General features: G+C 44.0%; 2 protein-coding genes across 4 annotated transcripts; one reads left to right on the top strand and one right to left on the bottom strand.

Moving 5' to 3' along the window:
* Nucleotides 1-4,007: 4,007 nt before the first annotated feature.
* LOC133899741 (protein SOSEKI 3-like) lies at nucleotides 4,008-7,684 on the top strand. 3 transcript variants are annotated; one of them, XM_062340796.1, is made up of 7 exons: nucleotides 4,008-4,229; nucleotides 4,319-5,006; nucleotides 5,120-5,189; nucleotides 5,312-5,433; nucleotides 5,516-6,473; nucleotides 7,038-7,339; nucleotides 7,424-7,684. In XM_062340796.1, the coding sequence occupies exons 2-7, from the start codon at nucleotides 4,763-4,765 to the stop codon at nucleotides 7,447-7,449; spliced, it is 1,722 nt and encodes a 573-aa protein (XP_062196780.1). In that variant the 5' UTR covers nucleotides 4,008-4,229; nucleotides 4,319-4,762; the 3' UTR covers nucleotides 7,450-7,684. The 3 variants fall into 3 exon arrangements, with proteins under 3 accessions (XP_062196780.1, XP_062196781.1, XP_062196782.1); XM_062340797.1 differs by lacking the exon at nucleotides 4,008-4,229 and having other exon boundaries at nucleotides 4,266-5,006; nucleotides 7,424-7,498; nucleotides 7,587-7,684; XM_062340798.1 differs by lacking the exon at nucleotides 4,008-4,229 and having other exon boundaries at nucleotides 4,266-5,006; nucleotides 5,315-5,433.
* A 3,455-nt stretch (nucleotides 7,685-11,139) lies between these two features.
* Nucleotides 11,140-13,685, bottom strand: LOC133899697 (protein WALLS ARE THIN 1-like). The gene is made up of 4 exons (XM_062340735.1): nucleotides 13,293-13,685; nucleotides 13,093-13,155; nucleotides 12,399-12,933; nucleotides 11,140-11,942 (listed from the first exon to the last, which is right to left on the bottom strand). The coding sequence occupies exons 1-4, from the start codon at nucleotides 13,502-13,504 to the stop codon at nucleotides 11,589-11,591; spliced, it is 1,164 nt and encodes a 387-aa protein (XP_062196719.1). The 5' UTR covers nucleotides 13,505-13,685; the 3' UTR covers nucleotides 11,140-11,588.
* Nucleotides 13,686-21,928: the final 8,243 nt, after the last annotated feature.

The raw sequence follows: 21,928 nt of genomic DNA, 5'->3' as shown, positions 1-21,928 counted from the left end.
GATATATACCTTGCATTGCATGTTCTCAGTCCCAAAGCTCAACTCAACTAATGTGAATTAACCTTTTTTTAGACAATGGAAAAGAGTTAGTGACTTTTCACACCGTGTTATACATACAACCTTTATTCATTATTATATTATCGTATAACCTTTATTTTTTATTATATCATATCAACTCATAGTTGAATGTTGAAAAGAAATAAAAACATAAAAGAATCATGGATCGTATAGTTTAGTATTAAACCACCACCTATTTTTGTGAAGAATTTTATGGCTACTACCTTCGAAACTTGGAATGTTATGTTTATGTTTTCCCTCTCTCTTTGCTACTGCATCAATGTCTAGAATCTCAACCAGTAAATACCTTAAAAAGTGCATGCATAAATAAAGTTACTGTTTTTTTTAAGATAACATCATTATGACTTAGTCAAATTACCCAACTAATACGAATTAACTAGTGTTTCAGAAAAAAAAATATAAAAAAAATCGTTCCCAAACACGACCCGGTGAGGCAGGTTCCCCATCCCCATGTGATTGTGATTGGTATTCGGTAGCTCCATCGAGCAAGCTGACTCATCTCCGATTATGAATTTCAATTCTATTGGATTCTTTTCAAACAGGACCAACCACCGAATAAAAGAAAACGTCAACCACCAGGTACGTTTGCAATTAAACGAAACAAATCGTGCATGCTGAACCCAACAACAAGAAACTAGCATGTCAAGTATATATATGTCCGTTGCTGTTGCCTTCATGCCCCCTTTTTGCTTGTAGAAACAGCACAGAGCTTCCAAATCCTGATTGATCTCTTCTCAACAGGAGTAAATAAACTACTTTGGGACAACAACAACGACGTTTCTTGTCCGGCTATTCTCGCAGAATTAAACACAAGAGGGAAGCACAGCTGAGTACTCCCTCCATTCAATAATGAAAGATGTATTTTATTTTGAAAAAGTTATTAAAAGTAAATTTTATTTGTTAATTTATTTTATAATATACTGTCAATTGCTACAAAATCATCATCATATTAAAAGTACTTTGAAATACAAATCTATTAAAATAAATTTTGTATACTAAACATGCACATAATTTAACTAATCATCGTCAAAACTTATGAAGTTTGGATTTTTTTTTTAAACAAAATGTGTCTTACATTCTTTAACGGATGTAGTATATATGTAGAGAAATTAGGTGCAAGAGAGCTTTCGTGCATAATGGTCTTTATATCAGACCTGCCCAGTCCATTAATCATTTCTTCTTCTACCAGTTTGTCCGCATGCATGTCTTCTTCCTCCACATGGGCCATTGAGGAGTGAGAGGCTACGTACTTAACTTGCGTCGGGTCCAAATTAATGAGCTGTGTTTCCATTAGAGTTTTAAAATAAAGCTAGGGTGCTTCCTAATCACATGTCAAAAAGCAGGATTTGGAATGCAAAGCTGATCCAAAAGAGAGCTAAAGATGTGATGTGCATGTAGTCTCCCCAACCTAAAGATATTTTTAATGTTTGAAGATAGCTGTTATCTCTTACCTGAGAGAGTATATTTTTCAGTATTGTGATTAGCACGATTTTACATACCTTACAGAGGAAAGAGAGGAGTAAGTAACGGCTCTTGAAGATGATAGATGAAGAGCTAATACTTGCAAGTTATATCAACATATCTCTCCTCTGTGAGGTATACAAAATTGTAAACAGTAGAATCTATATAATTTTTGAGAAACGTGCTCTCTCAACTTAAGAGATAGTAGCTATTTATAATCATTAAAGATGCACTAACTTAAAGAAAGCTGAAGATGTGGCCATGGCATCAATTTTCGTTGCTCAGAGGAGGAGCTATGTATGAGATGACTGAGAAATTCTAACCTTATTTTCATTGCAACAGCTTGCTTGTTGGAAGCATCCTTTAGGGGTGTGTTTGGTTAGAGTGCGAGATTGTATGTGATAGGGCCATATATGTTTTTCAAGATGAGATGATTCAATTTTCTCTTTAATTGCAATGGATGAGATGAACCAGTTTTCTGTTTAGTTGATCGGATTATATGGATATGATGAGCTAGTTTTCTATTTGGTTGGTCGGATCATATGAGAAGAATATTAGTGAAATTTTCATATTTTTTTAATTTATCTGAGGCATTAAAATCGCTAATAGTTACAAAATTAGATTTTTTTAGAAAATTTTAATTAAATATTGACTCATATTTTTTTATCAAACTAATTAAAATAGGTTGCTAGTGAACTCTAGATTGCTTATAAAAACATTTAGAATTTTTGAACAATTTTTATACTTTCAAATCAAATCATAAGTTAAATAAAAAATCGTAACACACATCTACACAGATGAGCACGTAAGACTAGATGGCTCTATCCGACCGATTTAATTGGATCCGAACCATCCAGTACCTATAAGAATATTCTCCCATATTCAGCCACTTCATCTGAGACTAAATAGCAGGTGAACATGGATGACCATATCGCATGGCTCCATCTAGCCATCCAAATGGATCCTAGAGTATTAGAGTCTGTAACAGTGAAATCGTATTGATAGCAGGATTTGGAATGCAAAGCTGATCCAAAAGAGAGCTAAAGATGTGATGTGCATGCAGTCTCCCCAACCTAAAGATATTTTTAATGTTTGAAGATAGCGGTTATCTCTTACCCGAGAGAGTATATTTCTCAATATTGTGATTAGCACGATTTGGCATACCTTACAGAGGAAAGAGAGGAGCAAGTAATGGCTCTTGAAGATGATAGATGAAGAGCTAATACTTGCAAGTCATATCAACATATCTCTCCTCTGTGAGGTACAGAGAATTATAAACAGTAAAATCTATATAATTTTTTAGAACCGTGCTCTCTCAAATAAGAAATAGTACTATTTATAATCATTAAAGATGCACCAACTTAAAGAAAGCTGAAGATGTGGCCATGGCATCAATTTTCGTTGCTCAGAGGAGGAGCTATATGTATGAGATGACTGAGAAACTCTAACCTTATTTTCGTTGCAACGGCTTGCTTGTTGGAAGCATCCTTTAGGGGTGTGTTTGGTTGGAGTGCGAGATTAGATATGATAGGGTCATATATGTTTTTCAAGATGAGATGATTCAATTTTCTCTTTAATTGCAATGTATGAGATGAACCAGTTTTCTGTTTGGTTGATTGGATTATATAGATATGATGAGCTAGTTTTCTATTTAATTGGTCTGATTATATGAAAAGAATATTAGTGATTTTTTCAGATTTTTTTAATTTATTTGAGCATTAAAAATCGCTAATAGTTACAAAATTAGATTTTTTTTAGAAAATTTTAATTAAATATTGACTCATATTTTTTTATCAAACTAATTAAAATAGGTTGCTAGTGAACTTTAGATTGCTTAAAAAACATTTAGAATTTTTGAACAACTTTTATACTTTCAAATAAAATTATAAGTTAAATAAAAAATCATAACACGCATCTACACAGACGAGCACGTAAGACTAGCTGGCTCTATCCGGCCAATTTAATCGGACCCGAGCCATCCAGTATCTGTAAGAATATTCTCCCATATTTGACCGCTCAATTGGGACTAAATACTAGGTGAATATGGATGACCATATCGCATGGCTCCATCTAGCCATCCAAATGGATCCTAGAGTACTAGAGTCTGTAACAGTGAAATCGTATTGATAGCAGTAAAGATTCCATCTAGATACGTACCTAGATTTTCACACAGCGGTGAGTCATGTTTCACTTTGCATTGATAAACCAAACAGACCAGAGGATCTTGCATTCTTGTTTCGCCACAATTCTTACAGCTCTAGCTAGTTCAGTCTCGTCAGGTATCCGTGCAGGGAAGCTCAAGAAAATCACACCATGCACGGACCTGAATGAATGGGCACATGAAGCAGAGCTAACAAACAGGGATGAATTTGGACAGGGCCTCGACTCAGTGACCACATAGATTAGACCCACACGAAAAGTAGCAGTTAGCGTACCATTACTAGGACTGTATGTAGCCCTCACTCGCTCACACTCAATCATCGTGTATGTTTGAGGCTTCGTGGAGATCGTGTGAGAGAGAAAGCAGTTGAAATGGAAAGGCAAAAGGGCGATGATTTTCATTGTTCCTCTCGCCCCGGAGAGCAGACAGAAAGCAGAAATGAGCCGCTTGCTATGACCCAACCATTAGCATCCAAAAAGCCCATCGAAAAGCAACACAACCGGCTGACAGGCAGCTCACCACTGCTCCAGTAAGTAACTAGATCTCTCACTCGCATTGCATCATCGTCTTCCTCCTCACGCACACTTCTCCATCACCATCTTTCGTTCTCTTCCTCAGGATGGCTTGTTGGTGGTAGCTAAGGACAGGAGGAGAGTAGCCCCATACCTCGTCAGCAACAGTAGCGCTTCTGTACAGTCGAGTCGTGCACCTACTTGCTGCTGCTGCTCCTGCATTATTGCTTCCTTCCCTAACGTGCCTAGCTGTGCGCCCATCTCCTCCTCCTAATCACTCACGACTCACCTCGCTGCTTGCCTCCCTCTGGTTCTCCCCTCCAAACCAAACACACAACAAAACCCCACCTCCAGCTCCCGCCTGTTGGATTTGATACTTCCCCATTCGATTCCATTCCACTCTGCCAAGGTTCCTACCAGCTGCCATTTCTCCGGTTCTTCTTCTTGCCATGACCAACACTGTGTGATCTGATCCGGGCGTGCCGGCCCTCACCAAGTCACCATTGCTCCTGCACTGATTCCTCGACCCGCCGCAAGAAGCGGAGGAGGGATGGAGGGGAGGCCGACGCGGCGGCGCGGTACCGGCACCAGCCCCGGACGCAACAAGGTCTGGGTCGAGCCGCCGGGCAAGAGCAACAACCAAACCCTGGCGCGGTCGCCGCCTCCGCCCCCAGCACCGGCCGCGGCAAAGAGGGTGGCGGTGGTGTACTACCTCTGCCGCAACCGCCATCTGGAGCACCCCCACTTCATCGAGGTGCCGCTCGCCTCCCCGGAGGAAGGTCTCTACCTGCGAGGTCAGTCCGGACTGCAAACCTCAATAAAGGCGCCGCCTTTCGGGGCCCAAATCAACACAACCGCTGTATGTACCAACGAGCTGATACGATTCGCGTTAATGGCGTTGCTGCAGATGTGATTAACCGCCTCAACGTGCTGCGGGGGAAGGGCATGGCCGCCATGTACTCCTGGTCCTGCAAAAGGTACTACACTTCACTTGACGAATAAATTGACCGGGTATCAAATCATGGAACCGGGGGAAGGTAAAAAATCGCACCTTTTTTGTTCTCCAAGTACCTACTTGGTTTGATCCGTGCTGTATCAGCAGGAGCTACAAGAACGGCTTCGTGTGGCACGACTTGTCCGACGAAGATCTGGTGCTCCCTGCGCAGGGCAACGAGTACATCCTCAAGGGCTCCGAGCTCCTTGACCGCTCGCCGCAGCCAGGTATTCTACGAATTGCCACACTGTGTTTTCAGGGGTGTTCATCAGATCTTGGTTCAATCTTTGTTTATCCTTGTCTTTTTAGATCGGCAGCAGAATGGTGTTGGCAACCCAAAGGTTGAGAGTCTCAAGCAACCGAAGGAAGAGTCCCCTCAGTCGCGGGGTTCGCAAGAAGGATGCTCGTCGTCATCATCTCCGTCTGCCGTTGTCAAAGAGGTCTCACCTCTGCCTCCTACTCCACGGCCGCAGCAACAGGCACAATCGGCATTGCTGCCGTCGTCATCTGCTTCCACCAACCGCGAGGATGAGCAATGCCCGACTCCACATTCAGGCTCATCCGGAAACGTGTCTCCTGAACAGACAGGGAGAAAGGCTCCGTTATCAGAGGCAAGCTCCCCAGGATCTCTAGAGTATAGAGTTTGCAAGCCCATGGGAGCACATGACGCGTCCACACAGACAGATGATACTGAGAGAAATGTTCCTGAGAAGCACACTCGCATGGCTGGGGTATCTACAGAAGATAGTACATCCGATGCTGAGATTCAAGAATGTCATCAAAGGAACTCACCAAAGGGGCCTGAAATTGTTCAAGAATCGCCACAGGGGTGTTTGTTCGATGCTTCTCCAGGTGGCAGAGTTGAGACCTTGGAGTCCCTGATAAGAGCGGAAGCCAGTAGGAGAAGTGGCTTTAAGACACTGGAAGAGGAACATATGTATGGCCCAATGGGTGTGAAACTCAAACCAGCCAATTTGCTAATGCAGTTGATCACCTGTGGGTCTATTTCTGTGAAAGATCACCGAGGCTTTGGGTTCATCCCAACATACAGGCCTCGGTTTACACAAGTTGAGTTCCCTTCGCCAGTGTTCTCTACACCTATGGGATTGCGGCACCTTGATAAAATGCCCTGTAATGCAAGAACGATTGGAATGAGAGCTCCAGAGTCTGAATATTTCAGTGGGAGCTTGGTCGAGACCAAGAAACAGGACGAGTCCGGGAAAGGAATGGGCACACTCAAACGCTCATCATCTTTTGACGAGGATAGGTATTTAATACTACCACAAATTATTCTGAAATCCGAACCTCTGATCTTGGACAATGGTTCCAGTATGACTGATGCTTGGTTTTATCTTGAATTCTTGATAGTGTAGCTTATTTTGACTTATTATCTTCTGATTAGTGGTTAATGTACTTTTATATTTGATATCTGAGGTCATATTGGTTAGTCACACTACTTGTTGGGTGCTTACTAGTCACACAAAATGTTGGCTGCTTACTGTCATAAGGCCCAAGTCAATTTCTTCGTCTTTTTTTTTATTTTGTGTTATGCATAGTATCATAAACTGGAGATAAAGAAGATACGAGACTCCAACAATAAGATGCTTGAAAAATGGTAATAATTTCTTTTAGCTGTGAAACTGGATGCTAACTGCAGTAGGTCACTGAATTGTGTCCAAGCTAGAAATTGTCAAATTGGCAGACTATCACCTTGCAGAATGTTCTGTTAAGTTGCTCAAGCAGTTCCATTCTTTAAAATACTGTTAGATATTTTTCAGTACCTCTAGGCATACTAGTTTCTGACCCAGCGCCTCCTCTGAACGTTTTCCAGAGTTTATAGAGCATCACACTGCAAAAGTGATACAGAAAGCTCGGTTGAGTCGGGCAGTTTCAGATGTCTCCCACAGACTATCAAAATCATATCATGTAACCAATCGAGAAGTGGAACAATACTCTCCCCAACCTCTGATGTCCGGAATAGCTCTAGTCAACAAGAATATAGCACTAGATCCTCGCCGCTGGGTTCATCAAAAAGTGCAAGCAATAGGATGACTGATCCATCAGTGGGTAAACTGTCATCCTCGAGAGTGGAGTCGTTCCACAAGGAAAAGGATGTGATCAAGATTGAAGAAAGTTGAGTTGCATCTCATAGTTAACCTCTGTTTGTCTATTGGTTTTGTTTCTAAATATTGACAAAAGGAACTTTTAAAACTGCAGGCTTCCTTCTGGAGCTCGGGTTATAATCCAATCTGCACCTTTGTGTGAAGAAAGTGATGACAGCACTGAATCACTGTAAGGATCTGTGTTACATATATTTTCCTTTTTATTTTTTATTTTGCTGTGAGCAATCTTAATTGGAGTTTGTGTGTGTGTGTCATAGCTTTTGGAGTAGCATCAAGTTATTCATTTTGTGACCTGTGTGAATGTGGTAGTCAGTCAACGATTTCTCACACCTTGAAGAAGAGAAGAATTTATTTTGCTTGAATTGTCCACTTTTGTATCTCAGTGCAGTCTGTTTACTGGCTTTACTCCTTCAGGTAAATAAGCATCGAATAGTATTCCCTACGATAAATGTGTTCCTTTTCAAATATCAAGCAAACAAAATCATTTTTTTTTTTTGGAATGCAAACAAAAGCAAACTTGAGAGAGTTATCGACTTAAAGTGTCGTGCTTTTATTTTAGTACTATCCTAAGCTAAGCGCGACACCACAGTAAAATGCATTACTCGATATCTTGATTGATTATTCTAAGGCTCTAAGGAACATGACCAACCACTGTAAAATGCATAACTCGGTATCTTGATTGATTATTCTAAGGCTCTAAGGAACATGACCAAGTGTCCTTTCGCCAGCTTGGCGGAATCTTGATATTACCTTACTGGACCACCTGTAAAGTTTTCGTTGTGTAGTAGTACATATAGCAATGCAGATCTCAGTGAGAAACTCAGAAATGGTTTTGCTTTTGTTCTTATGTGAAACACTTCGCCTGTTCTCATTCTGAACTTGCTGCATTAAGTCGAACACCAGCCGTTTGGATGAAACCCTGAAGGCAAAGAATGCTAGTTACCCAGTGTTCCTCCATGTTGGATGGTGGGTCTAGACTCTGGATTGTATCAACTGGGGTTTTTCATTGAGAGGAATCACCCAGGTTGTGGGGTGTATGTGCATGGCCAATTGATCTCATGCTGTCGTGCCGATGCCCAGCACCAGAAATTCTGATCCAGTGTATGAAATGGTGAAGCAGATACTCGAGTTCTGTTTGGCGCAGAAATGATTTGATCATTGTTGCTTGGTATCTTTGTTTCCTTGTCTTTGTATTATGGTGGATGTTTGCTTCCATTTGTAGTACTGCAGGAACTGGGTGTTATCTTGTGTACGTGTTTGTTTCCCCTGTGTTAGTTGTTACTGCTTTCAGATGAGAGTCACAACTGAATTGAAGCAGCAGAATTGGTTTAGTTGATGTGCTTGTGTTTTTCATATATGGATATGGCAACGCCAGTGTAACTGCATGCTGCTCCTGGAATTGGTCCACTCCGGGCAAGAGAATGGGTTTTGCCTGTCGGCCACGGTGCCACTTGCAGGTGGAGCCATGGAGATCCAGATCGGCCTGCCCTGTTGCTATGTTCCAGCTGGAGGATGGATGGCACATTTTTTTAGGAACCCAAGCAAGCTGCAGGGGAGATGAGCAGAAGCCCAAAACACAACGAGCCACACAAGCAAGATGAGCCCTGTAAATGTAGCCTTGCAACCCACACAACATGGCAAGATATGGGCCTTGGATGAGAGAAGTGATCGTCGAATGGCGAACGAACAGCATGATGAAGATCGGAATTCAGGACGGGGAGTATTTCTCTTTCCCTGGTAAGAATGCAACTTGTGATTGTTGAGGGGTGTTCGTTTCCTTCATTTTTCTTCTCTTGTGCGGAAACTTCCCCTTTTTTATTTTTTTAAGGGAGAAAAATCTCGACTTATATTAAAAGACAAACAGAGGACATAAAATAGAGAAAAAAATCAAAAAAAAAAAGAAAAGAAAAAACAGGCTGATGTGACCAACATACTAGACAAGTCTCACAAGCGCAAACAAAATACAGATATAAGGTGACAGGAACAAGGAGCGCATATCGATCCTATTACACATGAGAGAGTAGAGCTCAAAGCTCATAAACATCAGTCGACAACACCTCAATCGGAGTGAAATAGCCTAGCCATTCTCTGGCCCTCGAAGTGGCGCCATCCACCTTGATTCTGTCATCTCCTTTGAGGAGGGGCCTCCAGTTCTGCACAAATGATATAGCAATGTGTAAGATTGCGTGCGGCTTGTTTGAAAACTTTCTCTCGATCGTCATGCTGTTCCTGGACCTCCATATGGCCCACGCTAGACCTGCAAAAAGAAATAACCCCAACATTTGAGAATTCTTGAGAATACCCGGGAGCCAACTTGCCCATAAGTCAGCCACCGAGCGAGGGAAGCCATTCCATCCAAAAATCTCATGCACAACACTCCAAGTGCATTGGGCGATCACACAACCAAAAAAGATATGATCTACTGTCTCTGATTTACCGCACATAACACATCTTTCACTCCCTTTCTACCCTCTTTTCTTAAGGGAAGTGGCAACAAGAAGTCTATCATGCAACATTTGCCATAAAAAGATTTTGATCATAAGAGGAATTTTGCAGTTCCAGATCCTCTGAGCCTTCCTGCTCAAAACCAAATATCTTTCCAAAAGAAAACTTTCTTGCTATTATTAACTTTGTAGCAGGCTCCCCAATAGAAAAGATGTTTGACACTATGCAGCTCCTGTCAAAATTGAGAAGTGCATTTATGCTTAGAGGTGAAAAATTTACCATCCGATATATATTTGGACCATTTGAACCGGAATGGATTTTCCAAATCCATTTGACAAGAAGACTTCCCTTGTCTTGCGGATTTGTTTGATTCCTACCCTGCTAGTCCACTCCACTTCCTTATATAAGATCCATTGATTGTCCGATTAGATTCGTCTTCTTCGTCTTGTCCACCGACTAGAGGGAGGGTGCGCTATTTTTCCAAAAGATTGGTTGCCGAAATTGAGAAAAAAAAGGGGAAAAAGATGACGACGATGATGATCAGAATGGGGAGCCTGGCCCTCTCCATGAAGGCGTGCCCTAATCAAGCAATTCTCATTGTTCGGGGGTGGTTGTTTCCTTCTCTTCTCTTCTCTTCTGGAGAAAAAACTTTCCTTTGCCTGCTAGTCGAGTTCCTCTCCTCCAATATGAATCCATCCACTGTCCGATTAGCTTCTTCTTCTTCGGCAAGAAATCCCAGATCGATTTGCCCTAACAAGGCTAAAACAAGCAGCCCAACAACTGGCATGCCCTCAGTTATCACCGATCGATCGCACGAAACCGGCATTTGTAGACTCTGTTACAAGACTGAAGCCAACTTTTTCGTCCAGTTCATCCACCAAGGACATTTTTTATTGGGACGCTAAAAGGGAAGCTTGCCTAGCTGAATTGGAATCCAACAATGCAGCTTTAGGTGAAGCTGAATATGAAGCCGAAAAGGCAGCTATCATTGCTGAATTTGCAGCTAATGAAGCTAAAGCGAAAGCTCGAAAGGATGCTTCCGATGCTCATCTCAAAGCTTGGAAGGCTCAAATGGACAAGTCAGTCTCTTGATTACTCTTAGGCGAATAAGTTCACTGTGGTAAACTGTGGTTTTACGAATGTTGCTCTTTAATTACTTCATGTGTTTCGAGCTTGTTCTGTCATCGAAGTTGCTCACACTTCACCTTGCTTTTGTTTGTCAGAATGTAGGTTACGTCCCACTGAAAACCTTATACATCTACATTGGGCAATTTTATTATTCCTGATTATTAGAAAATTGAAATTTATGTAATGGGTACTAGCTCGATCAAATTCAACATATTACGAAAGGTATGAAACAGCGCATCTTGTGTCAAAGGCAAAGTTAATGGCACCATTTTGTGCTGAAAGCAAAGGAGTTTACACAAGCTGATTATATATATTAATCAAGCAGGCACGTACTGATCTACCAATAATTAACAAGCCTCCATAACACACCAATACTCTTGAGGTACACACGAAGCATGCATGCATATAGATGCATATATGCTCCAAATTAAACAATCCTGCTGCTAGCTACGCACGTACGAAGCAGGCAGAGGCATGCCGTAACCATGTCTGCTCGCTCACCACACCAATGAGCGCATATATGTAGCAGCATACCATACATGCGTGACAGTAACAATGCAAGAAAAACTAATCAATAATAATACTACTGGATGATCACTCCGTGCATGGATGGATGCTTAATTAGAACGCAGGAGTAGTTTGATCAATCCTAGTTTGTCCATTAGTGCATGGATCATATTGCACGATCAGACGTTGTCTGTGGAGGTGGAGGACGGCAGCAGGAGAGGCTGCGTCATGGACGACGCCTTGGCGCTCCGGATGCCAGAGGCTTCGCGCTCGCCGGAGGCTACGGCCGCCGTGGCGTCCCTGACGAGGCGCGCCCTCTCCTCGTTCTTCCCCCAGAGCACCAGGTAGAGGCCGATGATGATGAACACGGCGCCGATGATGCCTCCGAGGTAGAACTTCTCGCCGAGGGTCAGGGACGCCATGATGGCGACGACGAGCGTCTGGACGGGCTGGTACACCGCCACGAATACCGGGCCACCGCGGTCGATGCACCAGATCTGCACCGCGAACGCTACGCCAGACGCGATGAAACCCTGCAGGTACGCACACCGCATCCATCATATCTTTAATTTGCTTTCTCGTGATCGAGAGGCAAATGCATGTTCAAGCAAGTTCATGATGAGTAGTGGTGCAACTAGCTCAAGATCTGAGACAGCATTAGCTTTTGGCTTCTCTCACATATATCATGCCCTCCACTGACTTCAAATATATATATTTGGACTAAATATATGTATAATGCCAGCTAAAAGAATTTGACATGAAGAACAGCCCAAAGGTTGATGAACCAGGCCAGCTTTTCTTTTCTGTATACTCAATTTTTAGGCAAAAGTTGTCATTTGTACAGCTTGCTAGCTAGCGTGTTGTGCCTCAGAAGGGCTCATCCATAGCAGCAACTTAGCAGGTGAAGCACTACTCGATCGGTATAGCAGGCTGACGTGGCATCTGCGGTTATATACTGAATGAGTAAAGTCGGGATCGGATATACTGACGGCGTAGAGGATGGTGAAGAGCTCGGAGCCGGAGTGGAATCTCCATGCGTCGGCGTCCCTCTCCATGAAGGCGGCGATGATGAGGAACTGGATGACCCCGAAGAAGCAGGTGTAGGAGGTGACGGAGAGGCGCGCCGGGTACTTCTTCAGCACGGGGGCCTGCAGCACCAGCCAGCCCGACCACGACAGGCAGTGCCCGATCAGGTACACGCAACCCAGCGTCCAGTTCTTCTCGTCCTTGCCCAGCGGCAGCCCCAGCTCGGGGCCGGCCATGAGCTTGTCGCCGCCGCCAGCCCCGGACGGCCCGAAGATGGCGGGGCCCTTGTAGAGCGTGATGACCGACGCCCCCGCGACGCACGCCAGCGTGCCCACCACCTTGGCCACGCCGTCCCGCCGGTCAAGGCGGACCTTCTCGATCCGTAGTGCGGCGGCCATGGCGAAGGTGATGGCCGGGACGGAGTTCTGGATGGCGGAGGCGAATGTGGGCGACGTGTTGTCCAGGCCCAGGAGGTAGAACCCTTGGTTCGCCGTTATCCTGAACGTACACCATGCACATATACATAGACGACGACGATCGATAATCAACGGCAAAACCGATGGTGTATATATATATGTTCTTCATCAATCAATAATCTCTTTTCTTCATGTTAAGTAAGATTTAAGGTTGATCGTCATGTGTAGCTTTAGATCTTACCCGCAGAGAGCGAGGAGGAAGAACTGGACGACGAAGTTGAGGGTCAGTTGCGGCCTGTCCTTCCTGTAGCAGGATATATTATAAGTTTATAACCATGCATATGCATGCACGCACGCAGTTCATCCATCAGCGCAACATTCCAGCAGTATCAATAGATTAACAGAGCGTGCAGGAGCTAGCTAGCATATACGCGTACGTACTTTTCGAGGAAGTATGCGAAGGGTACAAGGAGGCAGAGGGCGATGATGTTGCGGTAGACAGGGAAGACGAGCTTGCTGATGCCCATGTTGAGCGCCAGCCTCGACACGACGTGGAAGCCCGCGTACCCGAACTGCAGCGCCAGCATCGCCACATGCAGCTGCGCCTTCTCCGGCATGCCGCACACCCGCCGCCCCTCCCCCGCATCCGCCATTGCTGCCTCTTGCTTGCTCCGCCGGTCGAGCTAGCTAGCTAGGCCGATCGAGAAGAAGAATAAGAGGCGGCTCGCAGTGGAAGGAATGCAGCATCAAGGATCGGTGGGGTCTCTATATAAGGGCAGAGGCCGAGCCGAGCAGCCAATCCAATGTATGGTGCAACGACCGTGCAAGTGAGGTCCTGTCGTCCTGATGCATGGCAGCGAGAGAGAGAGAGAGACTGATCGATCATCATCATCATCATCATCATCATGAGAGAGAGAGAGAGAGAGAGAGAGAGAGAGAGAGAGAGAGAGATGTATCGCGCGGTGGAGCGATCGACAAACAGAGAACAGAGGGACGCGGCACTCCAACTGTCACTGTTTTTCTCCTTGTCGTACGTCCACCTCCTTCTTTTTGCCGGACATACTTTATTATATTAATTATATTACTGCCTCTACTAACGACCTAGGTCCATCTCGCAAAGTGACCGGGCATGCACTTGAATTGTTCACGGTAACTTCAGCACTACTCCAGTACATGATTAGTGGACTGACTCTCTAGGACCCGAGGAATTCAACATGCTGCTCCTAATTCCGTATTCTAAAATGCACCAAAATGTGGACACAATGGAAGCCGTAAGCTGAGTGATTCAAGTATCTTCTTAATGAAGTACATATCGCATAGATTGAACAGCTTAAACAAACACGATTATTGTCACATAGTTACATGCCAGATCCTCAACATCTCGAGGAATAAAAGACAGATTATCCCATAGTCCGCACTCTCCTGTTCTGTAGGGGACTGTCTCAGATTTCACTAACAACGATGCCCTTGAAATTTCTAATTCTAATATGATCTTTTTCTGTGGAAAAAGTAGAACATCTTGTTGTTTAGATGATGCCCACTTTATATTGGGGCTCTCAGAGGATCTTTCTTGGATAAGGGGTCGAATCACGTCGCAAATGTCGTGTGAAGGGTCCCAGAAACACTAAGTTGTGCCAAACTGACCTACGGAACAAGATGAGCCCTATGGGCCACGCCTTGTGTGGATGCCACATGGCACAGGAGGGTGCTCCGTGACAACTTCCTGTTTTGGGACGCGTGGCCCAGATCTTCTGGGTAGACTTTGGTAATATCTTCTTTGTGTTGTTGGTCCTCCAAAATATCATCTCTTTTCTATGAATCTTTCATTATCTCTTCACTGTATTGATTTCTCCCGATTTTCTACATTTTTATACAATCGAATATAGAACACAATATGTCACAAAATGGGACTAATATTTAGACGCCAAGTATCATTTATGATGAAATAATGATAATATATCTACTACATTTAATATAAAAGATGTACATAACTAGTATCATCAATATGTTTTTTGAATATGTACTTTCATGATCCTGCATGCCACAATGCGAAATTTCCACACGCCCTTGTGCATAAATGGCTTATCAGGACTGTTTATTTGTGTTAAGATCAGGATCAGCCCTGCAGGGAGGAGGGGGGGGGAAGCGGGGCGGCCGCTTTGGGGCTCCAAAACTTTGGGGGGGGGGGGGTCTCCCATATAGATATACATATATACTACTTGTGACTCAATAAAGCACAACAGTCCAAATTCTAATCGACTGGTGGGCGTAGCTACATGATCGTGAATGGGCTTTGGCTTTTGGCCAGCCCAAAAGAATCAGTTTTGATGCTTTGGTTCCTTCACAGCATGTTAGCAGCAGCCTAAATTAGCAATCCTCTCGTATGTAGCGAAGTAGCTCACTTTGCAGTCTTGATTCGCCTCCTATGCCACCTCCCCTGGAGTAGTTGGTCAACTTCCTCAACGCGCCCTCGACCATGGCCCTCGCCGACCGGTGTGTGCCATCCGACCCCCACGAGCCGCATGCTCTTCGAAGGTGGCGTTTTGATGGACGCCGTCCGTGGCGGGCTCACCAACGTATTTCACGATGTCACCGCTAAGTCCTATAAGCCCGAGACGAGAACCATCAGCTTTGCCAAGGAGGTTAGCAGACTGATTCCCCTTGCTAATTCCATCGCAAAAAAAAGTTTTCTCTTTTACTCTATTTTGCCAAAAAAATCTTGTTTTCCGCGTTAAGAAAAAATTGCTATATGAGATTGATGTTGATACCATCATCAATGATTTTGCATCTAGAAGTGTTAGAATAATTTGTTCAAGATGATCTCTAGAAAGTGTTTGAGGTGTGCGTTGTTTTTTATATACTTTAAGTATTTATCATAAACAAAATTTTAATGCACCAAATATTATCTTTATAATTTATATATTAAATAATATTTTGATGTTTCAGTTCAATGGTGCCATATTTTTAGTTTCTCCCCTGGTCACCAAAATCTTAGAACAAATTCTAATTGAAATTCGTATTGGAGAGGTAGATAGAAGAATCATAAGTAAGGTAGGTGAGGATATTCAGAGAACGAATGAATATAAGGAGAGATGAACAATTGTGATAAACCCACATTATGTGCACTGAGGCATGCAGAATTGTATTATTCCTGCACCCTACTGCTATACTTCCATTGTACTATACGTCGTGATAATCATCTTTTCACTTTTTTCTTTATTGACGATCATTTCACTTTGTTCTGATTAGTTTTGTAAATTAGATAGAGCCACCACCAAAAATATTAACCTTTGTTACCAAATGAATGTAACGACGCATGCAAGCAGACAGTCGCAAGTGTGAATCAATAAAAGTGCGGTATTTGGACGCTAGTCTAGTATGCATATCACTTAGGTGAAGACTTGAAGTGACATATATTTTAGTAATTGCGTGGTTTCAGTAGTGTGGCGTCGCTTTTCCAGGAGGTGAAGAGACAGCAGCTAGCCCCTCCGATCCCTTTGCTAGTGGACTGATCTGTTTGATGGCATCGTCTCCATCCATCGTTTGGCGCCACTCCACTAACACACACTGCCCGTGTGCAAATAGATCGATAGAAAGAAAGCGATCGAGAACGGAAAGCAGTCGCCGAATAATTTGTTGCACCTCAATTTCTTGAGGATGTTGATGCTTACACAACTGATACGTCACTTCATCATGCTGGTAGGACCAGAAGATCACCTGAGGTTGTTTTAACATGACCGAGGATCTGAGATTGTTGTGCAACTCTTAATCTGGCTGCAGTAGCTAGCTAGCGTGTTTATATACAAATTCTAGTAGAGATGGATTAATATATGCATGGTTTATCTCCTGTTTGAATTAGTGTTTTGGAATGATTAAGACGGTTGCATGATCATTCCAAAACACGTAATCAATCGCAAAACACTAATTCAAACAGGAGATAAACCATGCATGGATCTTTTCAGAAAACACTAATTCTCCACCTACATGGATCTGCTGCTTCAGAAAACCAAGGGAAAAGATAAGAGGGGGCCGGGGAAATAAAAAAGAAGAAGAAAAGAATGCAAAAGCAAGGAGAAATTAAAAGTTGCAAACTAATTAAAGAGGCGGAGAAATATATGCTTGGACCACAGATTAATATATAGAGACGGAGAGCATGCATGCATGTCAAAGCAAGCAAGCGGCAGCCTGGTCACAGTGTCTTCTCAGAACATCACCAAATCATGCAGTATTTTTTTATCGGTCTGCCATTGATGCCACTAGGATCGATCGAGAGGTGGTAGTGGTACACACACCACCGCATGCAGCTAATTTCTGCAAGTCCCACATGTAATTATACAGCTTTAGTTTGCACGGCCGTATCATCGATGGGTTGGGTCTGCTGGCCTGGCCAGGTGCTGGTGCTGGTGCTGCTTGAGATTTCAGTCTTGCTTTTCCTGCTTTCCTGGGACATGCTGCTCGCCCTAGGCACGACACACCCTGCAATCCTGCATCCTTTTCTTTTCTTTTTCAAGGATTTCCTTCCAATGGAAAATGAAAGCCTAGCTGCTCTATGCACTCATCCACACGGGGTCGATGTGTGATTATATATGAAGCATAAATACCTCCATCTATCTGATATGGTCATTAGTTAGTCATACCTAGCTAAGAAAGCAATTGAATCTTATTGCATGGAGTGTCGTACTGTTACTAAAGCTAGCTAATAGTAGTTGTTGCAAACCTACAACAACACTGAGCCAAGCCAACTTTAATTTTGATGCCTACATCGATCTTACCTCATGTGTATCTTCCCTCGTCGTATGTTGATCGGTATCAGCTTGTTAAATCGATGGGTTGCCCTTAACCGATGGATCTAACGATCGATCTGGACAGGCTTAAAGTAATGATGGATCAGCCGATCGACAGTAATCCAAACTAATGGACAAGTGTCAAAAGGTGCATGCCAGCAACTTAATTACATGAATCCAAGTGGCCGGCCGGCCGGCTTGATCATACTTATCACTCTAGCAGTGGTCCTGAACTAACACCTGGGGTTAACTGGATGCTGCACGCTTTGTCATAGCATCGTCTTGCTCAGTAACCTCATGCCGTGGAAGCTAGCATTCATCTGCGTGCATGTGGTCCGTTCAACACTACCGTTCCAAGACCTGAATTGCTGTAGTGCTCACCTTTACGAGAGAAACGAGAATCATAGCATGCAGTTACTACTATTGTTTTTGTTTGCTCCCCTAGGGTTCAAGATTTCAAATATTGAAATACGAATATAATAACGGTAGAGATCGATGGAGTTAACAATATATGGATCATCGAGCTAACAATGAACCAAGCAGATGGAATCTAATCTTGATGCGCGCATGCATGAGATGGAGTGGCCTGGTTGAGAGGCCGACAAGCCATGGACGGATGTGTCAGCACTAGCAAGAGCATGTCGAGCTACAAGGGCCATCGATGGATGCGCGCACCAACATTGCCACTAGCCGCGTCACATCCGTCGTCACTTTTCATCTTCCTTCCGGCCGGCATGCCCAACTGTGTGTCTGATTATTCGCTCAATTTAACGCCGTTTGATTGTTACTCCAATATGCATCCTTCTAGCTAGTGCTACAATATATTGCCATTTCTGCATATATACATTCAGCTTGGGAGCATATCATGATTATTTCTCGTGTTCAAATTCCTGTCAGTATGTCACACCCGGTTTTCAAGGAAATAAACCAGATGTATTCCACATATATGCCAAGATCAAGTTTCCATACATGTAGTGACATCATCAGTGATAATATAAACTGTGTCATTAATAACAAAAATATTCCTTACAAAATGACCCGCAGGTCTAAAAGAAAACACTAAAAGATCTTCAAGCGGCAGCAGGACTCCCATCCATTCACAGGCATTGACCGGAGGAAACACCAGCCTATGACATGGTCTTCAAAGCGACGCCTTCCTCCTTCTAGAATTCAGCACCATCGTCCGGGAAGTCTTCGAAAGCTTCGCCTTCTGAGCAGCATCCGGAAGTTTGGGAGAAGGCAAGCGTGAGTACACAGAGTACTCAGCAAGTGGGGCAAAAAGTATGACATGCAGGCTATTGACAAGAAAAAGCTTGACTTCGGATAACTGCAACTAAACCCAACTAAACAAGACTCAAATGACTTAGCAACCTATTTACTAGATTATAACTCCAACAAATAAAGGACACAGCTCATCGGATTCCATCCGACTACCAGACTCACCAGATATCCCATATCCGGCTACCGACTCATCGGGAGTTCCACCACTCGACTACCCAAATCAACCCTTCAGTAATCCCACTAATTATGAAGAAGTCCAAGCCCGCTCATAATCGCGAGCATGGCTGATCGATCAGTTTTATTACTCTGCAGAGTTTGCGCACTTTACCCATGAGTCGTGATTCCCATTTTGCTTTACACTTCCGAGGTGTAGAGCCAGGGTCTCACTACAAGGCCATTACAAAACGCCTTCAAATCTATAAGCACCCACTAAGGTTTGACCACTAATAGGGATTTCATCCACTGCAGAGGCCCCCTCTTGTGCCACTTAATCGACCATAGGTGCGTACAGAATATGAAGGGCACTAATTACTTGGCCAGGCCGTACCATATAGGCCTCATGGTTGTGCTGTTACGCCGGGTAACAGGCTTCACAAACCGGTCCTTAGGATCCCACACAGGAACATACACAATTCGTGCTGTGTAGCTCCACCTCATACTAACCATCCAGTTGGGATCCTTATTCTAAGTTACTACAAGATTACCATACCCTAAATTCTTGTTACATAGACATTAGTCAAAATTAATATTTACTCCAACCCTAACTGCACTAGCATAGCTACCCATTTCATGTCACATGACCCAACAGATGCTACAAGGAATTGTCACACAAATTCCAGTAAAACCCTACTCATAGGATTCCATATTAAACAAGCATGCGGCTAAGGAAAATAAAACTACAATGTCCTACAATGGTATCAAAGTGGTCAAGAACACTTGCCTTCAAATGCAGGTTGCTCGAAGTCTTCGAATGTTTGGTCTTGAAGGTTGACACACTGCTCGTCTCTTAAATCCAAAGCGCACACTGGGAAGAAAAAAACATAACAGCTAAGTACATCACACAAAACAAGGGAAAATAACTCTAAAAAGGCTACTAAAAGACAATACACGATGCTACGATCTCGGGAGCGTGAAAATCACCTAAATCGGAGCTCGTATGAAAAAGTTATACTAGTTTTACTCCACAGGGGCTTTTCTGAAAGATTACAGGGACTAATTTGTGAATATAGAAGGCTCTAGGGACTTATGTGTAAAGTTTAGGGATCTATCAGTAATTATCCAAAATTTCAGGGCCTAAAAGCATAAAACCAAACTATCTAGGGGTATTTTTGAAAACAGAGAAGTCTAGGGGCCTAAATGTAAGTTTACCATTTTCTGTGAATTAAGAAATTATTTTCATATTGGAAAATCCATTTAATGCGTTAGCAGGCTGACTGGGCTCAGAGGCTGATGTGGATCACTTAATCCGACTGGGCTAAGGGGACACATGGCGGCTTCTTACTGGTTGGCGAAAGGGTACAGGGGGTTCTAATCTCGGACGTTCATCTGAGATCGGACGTTCGAGGCTGATTGAGGGGAATCGGCGGCCGACGGTGACCGGAGGCGGCAGTGCTTACCGGCGTTCGGCGAAAACTCAGTTCTGGAGGCGGGGAGGCGTCGGCGAACGGTGAAACAGACTCCACGAGCTTTGGCGCAATTGGCGATGGGCTCAGACGCAGAGGGAGGGGCTCGGGTGCGGTGGATTTGCTTGGTGAGCTCGGCAGCGACAGCGCTGGTGCTCGGGTTCTCGGCGAATTGAGGCAAATGGGGTGGCGGCGCGCTGTAGGGTTGTTTTATAGGCGAGGGGGGGGGCTGCCGTTGCGCGGGCGGGCTCAGACGCAAAGGGAGGGGCTCGGGTGCGGTGGATTTGCTCGGCGAGCTCGGCGGCGGTAGCACTGGTGCTCGGGTTCTCGGCGAATTGAGGCAGATGGGGTGGCGACGCGCTGCAGGGTTGTTTTATAGGTGAGGGGGGGCTGCCGTTGCGCAGACGTGGGCGCGTGGGGAGGGGCATGCCGGCGAAAGCGGACGATGTGTGCGGTGGTTGCAGGTGCGGGCGCGGCGCGGTGGAGACGAAAGCGTTGACGGGTGGGGTCCAGCTGTCAGCGAGTGAGCGCGGTGGTTTTGGGCTGGGCTACGCTGCGTTGGCTGGGCCGAAATCGACGAGCTGGGCCGGGCCGCACGAATCGAACTGGCGTCACACAGTACGTCTTAAATAAATTGTTTACTGATTAATTAGTGACTGATACAGGTACGTAATAGTAAGTCGTAAGAGGAGGGTTGATTGATTTGCATGGTCTGACTATATGACTGGATAGCCCATCTTTAAGATATATCTGACTCCGATGGTGCTTGTAATTCCTCTTATGGTGAGATCCTTGCGGCACTGTGTATTCTCTTCTCTTGAAATGAATGGAAGAGGTCATGCCCTTGGATTTTGGAAAAAGAAGAAGAAGAAAGATATCTAGCTCCACGCAAGGGGTGGAGCCGTTAATTAGTTTCTGGTGCTATTATTTAATTAAGTAGGAGTATATATGAACTTTACGTCTGCAATGAGGCAAAGATACATGTCTGCCACTATGACATGCATTCACCAACTTTATGTAGGGATTATACTATTTTTTCAGGCCTAAGCAGACATCTCCTGGCTCCACTAATTTGTGACATTCATTTAGTACAACATCCTAACCTTAATGCCATGCTTTACTTGGAGTATATATAGTACAGGACAGCTTTTGATTTGCCTGCTGATGCACGCCCTGGCTAAAAAGTCTAGGTTAACTGCTCAAGAGGTCCATCTACATCGATTGAACTTGATGTGTGTGTGTGTGCAGTTAGATAGTAGCGTTCAGACAAAGTAACTTGACCGTCCGTTAGCACATGGACTATATGTACATATGAGTCGAGTGTGTTATAAACTATAAAGCAAATGGTGAGGGAGACTTGATCACTAGCTAATTAAAAGGAAGCCCTGGG

The sequence above is a fragment of the Phragmites australis genome, chromosome 18 (assembly GCF_958298935.1).
Source record: "Phragmites australis chromosome 18, lpPhrAust1.1, whole genome shotgun sequence".
NCBI classification, from domain to species: Eukaryota; Viridiplantae; Streptophyta; class Magnoliopsida; order Poales; family Poaceae; genus Phragmites; species Phragmites australis.
The sequence above is the reverse complement of the archived record's forward strand: the minus strand, read 5'-3'. Positions and strand labels throughout refer to the sequence as shown.